The 10,244-nt window shown below is 68.6% G+C and overlaps 1 protein-coding gene across 1 annotated transcript in view; it reads left to right on the top strand.

Annotated features, from left to right (window-relative positions):
- Nucleotides 1-1,210: 1,210 nt before the first annotated feature.
- The window catches only part of FCHO1 (FCH domain only 1), a 13,083-nt gene continuing 4,049 nt past the window's right edge, over nucleotides 1,211-10,244 (top strand). The window contains exons 1-18 of the mRNA XM_025196558.1: nucleotides 1,211-1,344; nucleotides 2,286-2,371; nucleotides 4,754-4,845; nucleotides 5,188-5,262; nucleotides 5,630-5,771; nucleotides 6,015-6,167; nucleotides 6,261-6,365; nucleotides 6,487-6,585; nucleotides 6,775-6,868; nucleotides 6,944-6,995; nucleotides 7,267-7,288; nucleotides 7,503-7,560; nucleotides 8,693-8,871; nucleotides 9,020-9,044; nucleotides 9,147-9,197; nucleotides 9,384-9,435; nucleotides 9,689-9,780; nucleotides 10,007-10,237. Of these exons, the coding sequence (XP_025052343.1) occupies nucleotides 2,345-2,371; nucleotides 4,754-4,845; nucleotides 5,188-5,262; nucleotides 5,630-5,771; nucleotides 6,015-6,167; nucleotides 6,261-6,365; nucleotides 6,487-6,585; nucleotides 6,775-6,868; nucleotides 6,944-6,995; nucleotides 7,267-7,288; nucleotides 7,503-7,560; nucleotides 8,693-8,871; nucleotides 9,020-9,044; nucleotides 9,147-9,197; nucleotides 9,384-9,435; nucleotides 9,689-9,780; nucleotides 10,007-10,237 (1,549 nt within the window). The 5' untranslated portion in view covers nucleotides 1,211-1,344; nucleotides 2,286-2,344. The remainder of the gene's footprint in view (nucleotides 1,345-2,285; nucleotides 2,372-4,753; nucleotides 4,846-5,187; nucleotides 5,263-5,629; nucleotides 5,772-6,014; nucleotides 6,168-6,260; nucleotides 6,366-6,486; nucleotides 6,586-6,774; nucleotides 6,869-6,943; nucleotides 6,996-7,266; nucleotides 7,289-7,502; nucleotides 7,561-8,692; nucleotides 8,872-9,019; nucleotides 9,045-9,146; nucleotides 9,198-9,383; nucleotides 9,436-9,688; nucleotides 9,781-10,006; nucleotides 10,238-10,244) is intronic.

The raw sequence follows: 10,244 nt of genomic DNA, 5'->3' as shown, positions 1-10,244 counted from the left end.
GAGCAATGTGGGGGTGCAAATCCTTCCTGCAGTGCTGAGCAATGGGGGGGGCAAATCCTGCAGTGCTGAGTCCCTCGGGGGCAAATCCTCCCTGCAGCGCTGAGCAATGGGGGGCTGGACCCTCCCTGCAGCGCTGAGCCCCTTGGGGGCCGGATCCTTCCTCGGTGCTGAGCTGGGGGCTTGTCACGGGCTGGTGCCCCCCCCCGTGCCAGGCGCCGGCAGGTGCTGTGGGGGGGCCGTGCGTTTCCCGGCCGGGTGCGGAGCCGCCTGCCCTGGCCGGCGCGGGGTCAAGGTCATTGCTGACGGGGCCCTCGTATCCCCCCCCCGGCACACGCGTGTGCATGCGTGCAATGCAGAACCGAAAGCCGCCGGGCGTGTCCCACGCCGTCCCGTGCTCACCCCTGCGGGGGCGGGATGCTGGCCTGGGGGGCTTAGCTGCACCCTCCTCCTCCCCCCGGGGGGCAAGGGCTGGCGCTGGGCGTGCGAGGCCCCCCTGCGGGTGGGTGTCCGGGGGGGGGGCTCGTGTGAGTGAGGAGCCGCATCCTGCCTGTGGCACGAGGGCCTGGGCCTTGCCCCCCCCCCAGCCTCTGCCGGGCCCCCCGGGCCCTCGGCCCTGCCCCTCCTTGCACCCGGGGCTCGCACCCGCGGGCTGGCAGCAGTAGCGGGTTGTTACCCGAGGCGGGGGCTCCTTGGAGATTTCCCAGCTGGGGGGCGATGGCGCCGGGGTCTGGCTGGCTCTGCCCCCGCGGGGGAAGGCTTTGAAAAGAGCTGGGGTGTTATCCTGGCCTGCTCTGGGGCACCTCGTGCCTCAGTTTCCCCACCAGCCCCTCCGCTCCCTTTCTGGGAGCAGCTGGTTCCTCTGTGCCCGCCCCAAAGCCTGGCAGCGTCTGGGGGGGAGGCTGGCAGGTGCCCAGGGGTACGCAGCGACTAGGCCCAAGGCAGCTTGGCCTAGCGGGGACTGCCCCAGGCTGGCACTCCTAGGACTTCCTCCCGTGCCTCAGTTTCCCCATCCAGCCCCTCTTCTCTCTCTGTCCCCGAAGCAGCTGATTCCCCCACAGACGGCAGCGCCAAGTGTGTGGGGCACATTCCCCCCGCGCGGGAGCGAGGTGCTGGGCGCGCGCGTGTGGGCGGAGCCCCGCCCCGTGCGTGTGTTGCATGTGGTCTGCGCCGTGGCGCGGCGGCGGGGCTTCCTGGCAGCTGTGCTGGACGGGGTGGCGCGGTGCCCCTGCAGATGTGGCGCTGGGCTCACGGCTGCGTCCTCGCTTGACCCCCCCAGGTCCCTGCCTGCAGCAAGGCCAGTGCCCGACGATGCCCCAGCCGGGACCATGTGCCCAGCAGTGCCGGGTGAGTCCAGCCATGCCGTGGCGCCCCAGCGATGCCCGCCACGGTGCCGGGGGGCAGGCAGGACACCCTTCCCAGGCCCAAAATTGTGAGACGGAAGGAGCCCGGGAGTGCAAAGATTGGCGTGTTTCCTGTTTTCTCTCTCGGGCCCGGGGGGAGGAGCAGGGCGGGCTCTGGGCCTGCTCCGGGGGGCAGGGGTTGGCATCGGGGGCCTGGGCCCCTGGGTCTGCCCCACAAGCCTGGGGAGTGGGCAGTGGTGGGGGGCGGTTTCCAACCTGCCCCCAGCCCTGCCGTGCCCCTGGGCCCTTACCCGGGAGGGTGATGCACCTGCAGACAGGCGCCGTGGAGAACTTCCTGGCCCGGGTCGGAGCGGGGTGTCCGGACTCCTGGGCTCTCTGCCAACCTCTGGGACGGCAGCGGGGTTCGGTGGCTCGGGCTGGAGGGGGTCTGGGCATTGGGGCATCTCACATCCCCACTCGGTGCCTCAGTTTTCCTCCCTCCAGGGTGCAGATGCCTGCTCGGGGGTTGCAAGGAAGTGGCTGGCTTTGCACCAAACGTGCGGGGGGCGGGTGGCATCCTGTGCATTATTTGCCTGTGTATCCAGCATTGGTTCAGGGATGCCAGGATCCTCCCTGGGGCATCTGGCTCCGATCAGGATTGGCCCGTGTGCGCCCTGCCAGGCAGGAACCCTGCCCAGCGTGGGGGAGCGGCTTCCCTGCTTCTCCTGAGGTCTGGGGTAGAGCCCGCCGGGGCCCCCGGGGCTCTGGAGTCCTGGTCCTTTGTTGCAAGCCTGTACCCCCCCCAGGAGGGGTTGGCAGAGCTCCACACACCTCCCTCCTCCAGATGAATGGTCCCCCTGTCTTGTGGGTGGGGAAACTGAGGCACGGGGGAGCTGGCTCCCGCGAGGGGCGGCTGGGGCTCACGGCCTGGCTCTTCCCCCCCAGGGCCCTGAGAGCTGAGCGGCGCGGATCGCAGAGGGGGGGTCGTCCCCGCCGACTCCAAGATGTCCTATTTCGGGGAGCACTTCTGGGTAAGGGCCACGCTCTCGGGGGGCTGCGGAGGTTGGGGGAGCTGTGTATCCCAGCATGCATTGCTGGAGGTGAGGTCTCCCACCCGCCCCCCTCCAGCTTTCTTGCTGCTGCCCGGGGGCCAAGAAAGCCCGGGTGCAGGATTCGCCTGCTGGGATGGGATGGGAAGGGGAGTGTGGGGGTCGTGGCCCCGATCCTGCAGCACCTGCCCCTCCCAGGAGCGGGGCTGCAGCTGGAGGGAGCTGGTGACCATCGGTGCCAGCAGCCCGGCCGAGGGGACCCTTGCCTACCGTTAATTAATTAGACGCTAGGAGGCCCGGCGGGTTCATTAGCGCTCGGGAGTAATTGGTAGCTAAACACAAGGACCTCGGTAATTGCCAGAAGCTGCTTTGGGGACCGAGGAAGCTTTTGTGTGCGGCGCTCCCATCCCGCAGGGCACCTTGGCACTGCCAGGCTGGCCCGGGCACCCCTGGGGCCCCTCCTGCCAGGGGGGCTGAGCTGGGCACAGGCCTGGGCTGGCACGTGCTCTGCTGGGGTGTCTCGCCGCGCCCGGGGTGAAGGGAGGTCAGTGCCTGGGTCCTGGGGAAGTCTTCCTTCCTGCCGCCGTGGCACCTCGGGGCTCTCCGGCCCTGGCGCCTCTGGGGTGGGAGGAAGGGGAAGTGGGAGCGGTGGGAGCCCAGCTGCGAGCCCAAAGGCCCCAGTGCCTGGCGGGGTCCATGTGCCCTCTAGGGAACGGGGTGCAGCGCAGGCTTGAGCCCGGCAGCGGGCAGAGGCTAGGAGGGGAAACTGAGGCCCGAAGCAGAGCGGGGAGCAGGACGCAGCCGCCCTGGGCTCGGCTCGCGGGGCCTTGCTGCCGCCTCCGAGCGGGGAGCAGGGCTGAGACCCCTCCGCTGGTCACTGGCAGGGCAGGGAGGTACCCCTGCCCCTCTCCCCCCGCCAGGATAGGGCATCACGCTCCGGCCCCTGGCCCCATCCTGCTGTGGGTTGCCATCCCCGGGGGCGTTCTTGCTGGGGGCCGAGGGTGGGGGGTCTTGGGGAGAACCAAGCCCCCCCCATGCCACTTCCACTGGACCAAAATTTGTATGCAGGAGGGGGAAGAGGTTGCTAGGCAACCCGTCTCCGGTAGCAACGGTCCTGCTGCAAGAGGCAGCTCCATCGCCTGGGCGCTTTCTTCTCCGCTTACAATCCCCGGATCTGTTTCAGGCGGGCGGCTCCTCTTTCTTAAAGCCGCAGCGCCCCTGCGCCCCCCTCCTGCCCCCGGGCTGCCTTGCAGGGGCATGCAGGCCAGAGGTGGGGAGGACCCGTATTGGCTTCAGACAGGGTGGGCTGGGGTCGGGCTGTGCCCTGCACCTGTGCATGGGGGAGCTGGGGGCCAGGAAGGCCTCGACCATGGGCTGGGGGCTCCCCGGACCGTAGGGGTGGGGGTGGGTTGCAGAACAGAGCATCTTGCACCCGGCTGGGAGCATCCGTGTCCAGATCCCTGGATCCTATCCCAGGCTTCGTCAGGGGGCAGGTTGCTCCCTGGGTGCTTTGTGGCTCAGTTTTGCCCCCGGGGCTGGGAGGCAGAGGGATTCAGGGGAGGGGGCAGGAGGGCTGCACCCCTGGCAGCAGGAGCTGTCTCCTGGGCATCGCCTGGCTGGGCCCTGCCTGCGGCGGTGGTGGTGGGGTCAAGTGTCCTGGCTCCTGCTTCTCCCCACACCCCAGGCCCTCTTCTATCTTGCCCCCGCGTGTGGTCCAGGTGTGCCCAGGGGCTGCCCTGAGGCATTCCCACTCCCTGCCCAGCACCGAGCAGGGCTGAGGTCTCTGCCCTCTGTGCGGGCACGGCTCTGCGTGCCCACCAGGCTGGGAGGAGGGGTGCAGAGATGTCCCTGGGCATTTCCCATCCCCCCTCATGGGACTGGCACCACGTCCTCGCAGCGCTTGGCACAGAGCAGGGGCCCAGGCCCTCTCCCCGCGTGGCACTGCCGCCACGCCTCCTTGTTTACCCAGTGCCTGAGGCTGGCGCTGGCCCAGGGGTGGGGGGGAGCTGCAGAGCTTGGGCCGGAGCTGCACTGGGGTCACAGGTCTGGCTGCCAGCCTGGCCTGGACGGGGGCTTGCTATGCGTGTGTTTGTGTGTGCATGTGTCTGTGTGCGTGAGTGTCCGCGTGCATGCAGCTGGGCTGTGCGTGGGCATGCACATGTGTGCGTGTGCCACCAGGTGTGTGTGGGGTGAGTGTGCATAGACGGGCTGTGAGCGTGGACGTGTCTGTGCTCGCAGCTGGGCTGCATGTGGGTGGGGGTATGTCCACGTGTGTGCTGCTGGCTTGTGAGTTCAGCTGGTCCCATGAGCCCGGTCCAGCCCGTGCCCCCCTTCACCTCTCTGCCCCCTGCCCCGCTCTTGCAGGGAGAGAAGAACCACGGCTTCGACGTGCTGTACCACAACATGAAGCACGGGCAGATCTCCACCAAGGAGCTGGCCGACTTCGTCCGGGAGAGGTAGCCCTGATGCGGGGCATTGGGAGCGGGGTAACCCCAGGGCTGGAGCAGGACATTTAGGATGCCTGGGTTCCCAGCCATGGGGGCACCTGGCATAGGGCCCTCCTGCAGGGATGCTCGTCTTTGCCCCCCCAGGTCCTGTCCCCACAGGGCCCCTGGCAGTGAGGACGGGGACTGAGCAATCCCGGGAAGGGGGCTGAGGCCTGTCCTGCCTTGCTCGTCACACATGAAGAGGCTGGGGAGGGGAGGCCCCGGGGGCCAGGCCTGTGCTGCCTGGCTAGACCACGGTGCAGCCTGGCACTGGGTCGCTCTGCTCATGCCCCTCCCGTGGTCTGTCCCCAGGGCCACCATCGAGGAGAACTACGCAAAGTCCATGGCCAAGCTGTCCAAGATGGCCACCAACGGGACCCAGCTGGGGTAAGCGGGGCTGGAGACGGACCCCCTCCCCTCCTGCTGCCCCCGGCCCCCTGTCCGTGCCTCCCCATGCATGCATGCACACATGCACGTGCTTGCATATGCACACGCATGCATGCATGCACACGCACGTGACCCCAGCCCTCCTGGCTGCTGCACGGACCCTGCACAGAACAGTTGGTGGGGGGCCATCCCTGTACATCCTCCCTTATAGTCATGGAGACCCCCCACTTTGCCCCCCATCATTGCTGGCCCCTTTGTGGGGGGGTATTGATGGGCCCAAGGCTTTTGCAGGGGGAGGAGGGAGGAGCTGGAGCCCCAAGGACGCAGGCAGGGCCTGCCTTCAGCCTCCTCCCCCTCGCCCCCCCAGGACCTTTGCACCCCTCTGGGAGGTTTTCCGCATCTCCTCCGACAAGCTGGCGCTGTGCCACATGGAGCTGATGCGCAAGCTGCACGACCTCATCAAGGAGATCGCCCGCTACGGCGAGGAGCAGGGCCGGGTGCACAAGAAGGTAGGGACCCCCCTTCCCTGCCTCCGGGTCACTCATCCCTCCCTAGGCACAGCTCCAGTGCCCTGCACCCAGCACCCGCCCTGGTCTGGACCCCTTGGGTCTCCCACCCTGCTCCCCTATGTGGGGGGACCCCAGAGCTGCCCATGCCCAGGCTCCGCAGAGGTGCCAAGGTCCACCCCCCTTTGCTGGAGGGGCACTGGGAGACCCACGGCCCACGTGCGCCCAACTCCTTTGTGCCCCCAGTCCAAGGAGGAGGTGTCGGGGACACTGGAGGCCGTCCAGCACCTGCACGGCGTCACCCAGCTGCTGCCCAAGTCCAAGGAGCTCTACTACAGCAAGTGCCAGGAGTACGAGCGCCTGCGCCGCGAGGGCACCAGCCAGAAGGAGATTGACAAGGTACGGGGGGTGCTGCGGGGGGCTGCTGGGCATTGCATGGGCCCCCAGCAATGCCTGGGCTGCAGCTCACTCCCCGCCCCGGCCTCCATGCAGGCAGAGCTCAAGTCGAAGAAGGCGTCAGAGTCGCTGCGGCGGGCGGTGGAGAAGTACAACGCAGCCCGGGCGGACTTCGAGCAGCGCATGCTGGACTCTGCCGTGGTGGGTGTGGGGGGAGCTGGGGTGCAGGGCACTGCTGGGCGTGGGGAGAGGCAGGGGCGATGCCCCAGGGGGTCCGGCCAGACTATGGCCCTGACGCCCCCCTTCCCCCCCACCTCCCCAGCGGTTCCAGGAGATCGAGGAGTCTCATCTGCGGCACATGAAGGGGCTGATCGGCTCCTACTCGCACTCCGTGGAGGACACGCATGTGCAGATCGGGCAGGTGGGTGCCCCCTGCTATCCCTCACCCCTGGGATGGGGGGTCTGCCCTGGCTCTGTATGCCCGTGCAGCGGGGGGGTGTTGTGTGTTTGGGGCGAGGGATGGGAGGCAGGTGGACGTGGGTGTCTGTGGGGAAGCATGGGGCAGGCCGTGGGTGCTCAGTCTCGGGCCCCCTGCCCTCTTGCCCCCCAGGTGCATGAGGAGTTCAAGCAGAACGTGGAGAACATCGGCGTGGAGCTGCTGCTGCGGCGCTTTGCCGAGAGCAAGGGCACCGGGCAGGAGCGGCCTGCTGTGGGGCACCGGGGGGCAGCAGGGGGGTGGGCAGAGGCTGGTGCCCCCGGCGCTCACCCCCTCTTCGTTGCAGGGGCACTGGACTTCGATGAATACCGGATGGCCCCCATGCAGGAAGGCAAGTACGTCTCTGCAGCTGGTGGCCCGCGGCCCCCGCAACGCGGGCACTGCCCGGGCCAGGGCCCCGGTGGGGGGTGGGCAGGAGGGTCTGCCCAGGGCAGGGGTCCCTGCCTCCACTGGGGGGTGCAGACCCCACCGGGGCTGAGGGCAGAGAGCGTCCTGGGGCTGGATCTGCGGCACAAGGGGGCTTTCCTCACCCACCCTCTGCCCCCCCCCACACTCTTTGCAGGGCCGGGGCCACGGCTCTAATGCTGTCTCTGCCTCTTCCCGCAGCGAGTCCACGGACGCCGACTTGGTGAGTAGCTCTGCCAGCTGGGGAGGGGTCCGGGGGGTCTGCTCTGCCCATGCCTGACCCACAGCTATTTATTAGCCAGGGGAGTGGGGACAGGGCACTGGGGTGGGGGCACCTGGGCTGCCCTAGCCTGCCTGCATGCTGGCACAGGCCAGGTCAGGAGAGCGGGGGGCGCCGGGCGGGACAGGGGGGACCCATGTGGTGCCATCTCCCCCAGACCTGCCCAGAGGTGGATGAGGAGGGCTTCACTGTGCGCCCTGACGTCAACCAGAACAGTATCCTTGGCCGTGCTGGGGGCGGGGGTCGTGGCTGGCAGGAGCCATGGGGGCGGGGAAGGAAATGCCCTGGGGCCAGCCGGGGTTTGAGCCACGCCAGGGAGTCTGCGGCTCCACGTGCTGCCCGGCCTCGTGCCTGCTGGCGTGGGGGGGGACCCAGGGAGGAATCCACCCCCCAGTGAGCGGCGCATCCCGTGGTCCCGGCTGCTACTTCCTTCCCCCCCGGCTCTATCTTGTTGGCTGGGAAAAACTGCTGAGTGGATCCGGCAGCTTCCTGTTGTGCAGGCTGGGGTGGGGGGGGGGCGTCGGGGGGGCCTGCCGGCTGCCTCCCCATCCCCAATGTGGCTGCACAACACCCAGTGCTTGGGCTGGGCTGATCTCCCAGCTTTCCCCCCACCCGGCTAGCGCCCCTGGGGCAGCCCCCAGGGCCTGGCCTGAGCCAGGAGGCTACGACACCCGGCTCCCAGCCTGCAACAGGTAGACCTGGCTGGGGAAACTGAGGCCAGGAGAAAGGCAGGATGTGGATGGGGTCACTGGGGCTGATGGAGCAGGGCGTCCTGCTCTGTGCCAGGCTGGAGGCAGGAGGAGGAGAGCCATCCCCTGGCTGCAAGGGGCAGACACGGAGCAGCTGCTGCAAAGCCGTTTGAGCCCGAAAGCCTCCCCCCGCCGGGGTCTCGGTTGTAGCCGTGTTGGTCTAAGGGTCTAGGCAAACAAAACTCCTGGGGCAGAGGTGATAATCGCTTATTAGACCAACTAAATAGTTGCAAAAGAAAATAGTTTTCTTTGCAAGCTTCCGGGTTGAGACGCCCTTCACCAGGCACAGGAGGAATCCAAGATTTCAGGGACTGGTGCAAGGAAGGGGCTGGAGGCGGCAGGTCCCTGCCAGCCCCTGGGGTCTCTAAATGGGGTGAGGCCGTGGCAGACGCGGCTGCAGGGTCCCGTGTCCTGTGTCATAGCATGACACCCCCCACCCTGTGGCCATGCCTGGGCACCTCTGTGGTGCTATCAGTGCTGGGAGCGTTGGCGTGGCCTGGATCCTGTACATGCCACGGGGCAGGGGCACCTCCTAGTGGCCAGTGGGGCTCACGGCAGCGGGTCCTTGGCCTCGGCTTTGGCCTTGACGGCGCCGCAGACGAGGCCGAGAACCACGGCTGCTCGTCCAGCGACTCGGACTACGACGATGACGAGCCGCGCAAGTTCTACATCCACATCAAGCCGGTGCAGCCCCGCGAGGCGGGCGGCAGCGCCGAGGCCACCGACGAGCAGCTGAAGGCCACGGTGGGGAACCTCATCCTGCCCCCCAGCATCGGGGTGAGACGAGCACTGTGGGGGGGAGCTGGGGAGGGGTCCAGGGGCGCAGCGGGGTGGGCCATTGGGTGAGGGCAGGGCTGGGGGTCTGTGGGGCAGGGGGTCTGGCTGCCCTGTGCTAACCGGCCTCCTCCTCCTCCTCCTCCCGCAGGGCACGGTAAAGAGGCAGTCGTCACGTAAGTGGGCACGGGGGTGGGGGGGCTGCTGGGATCCTTTCTGTGCTGCCCCTCCGGACCCGGTGGCACTGCACTAATGCTGCCCCTTTGGTGGTTCCCCAGGACACGTCTCTGCGCTGAGCACGGCCCCGGCGGACGTGGCGCTGGCTGCGGGTGAGGCGAGAGTGGGCACGGCTGGCCTTGCTCCATCATGGGGGCATTGCCCAGTGTGACCGGGGGGGGTCCCCAGCAGCTCCGGTTGCCCTGCAAGAGCTGGTGGGGCTGCTCCGGGGGCAGCTCCAAGGGGGCTGTGGCTCCTCCTGGCAGCTCGGGGCTCACTCCCCGTTCCTTTCCCATCAGGCGAGCCCACTGGGAAGGCCAAGCCATGCAACCGCGCGGCCCGGATCAACAGGTACAGGGAGCCTGGGCGTGGGGGACATCGTGTCCCCTTCTTGGCCAGGTGGCAGGGGTGGCTTGGGGCTGGCGATATGGGGTGTAGGGGCGCCCTGCGTTAGCCCAGCAAGGAAGGAACAGGGTCCTCTTCGGTGCAGCCGGCCACGTGCTCCCTGCCACCGGCTCTGCTGGCTCCGGGCTCTGCCAACCCCGGGGCTGTCGGGGTGGGGGCGCAGGGGCCCCCTGACTGTCCAGCCTTGCTCTCTCCCCAGCTACATTGGGAAACCCCGGCTGGATGCGGCCTCTTCCACCGCCCTGTTCGGGCCCCCGCTGGAGTCTGCCTTCGAAGCAGAGGACTTCCCGGGTACCGGTGGGGGCTGGGGGGCTTTGTCCTGGGTCTTTGTGCCCCAGCCCTGCTACGTGGTGGGGAGGGAGGGAGGGGAGGCTCCATGGGAAGGGGTCGGCTGAGGTCAGTGAACCCAGGTGTCCGGGCGGTTGCTCGGAGCCGGGGGCTCCCCTGGGACCCCCAGGGCAGGAGCTGCGGGGCGGGTGCTCGCCGGTGGCCATGACACGTGCCCATGTCTCCTCAGCGCCCCGCGCCTACGTCCTCACCTCCAGCCCCTCGCCCTTCTCCTCCTCGTCGCCAGAGAACGTGGAAGACTCGGGGCTGGACTCCCCGTCGCACCCGGTCACCGGCCCCTCGCCCGACTCCCGGCCCTGGACCCCGCGGCCTGGCACTCCCCAGAGCCCCCTCTCCCGGCAGACGTCCAAGGACTCCCCCACCTTCCCGGACGACCGGCGTGCCATCCCCGCGGCCGCCCCCCCCGA

Source organism: Alligator sinensis, unplaced genomic scaffold (assembly GCF_000455745.1).
Source record: "Alligator sinensis unplaced genomic scaffold, ASM45574v1 scaffold1295_1, whole genome shotgun sequence".
Lineage (NCBI taxonomy): Eukaryota > Metazoa > Chordata > Crocodylia > Alligatoridae > Alligator > Alligator sinensis.
This window is presented reverse-complemented; position numbering and strand designations above follow the sequence as displayed.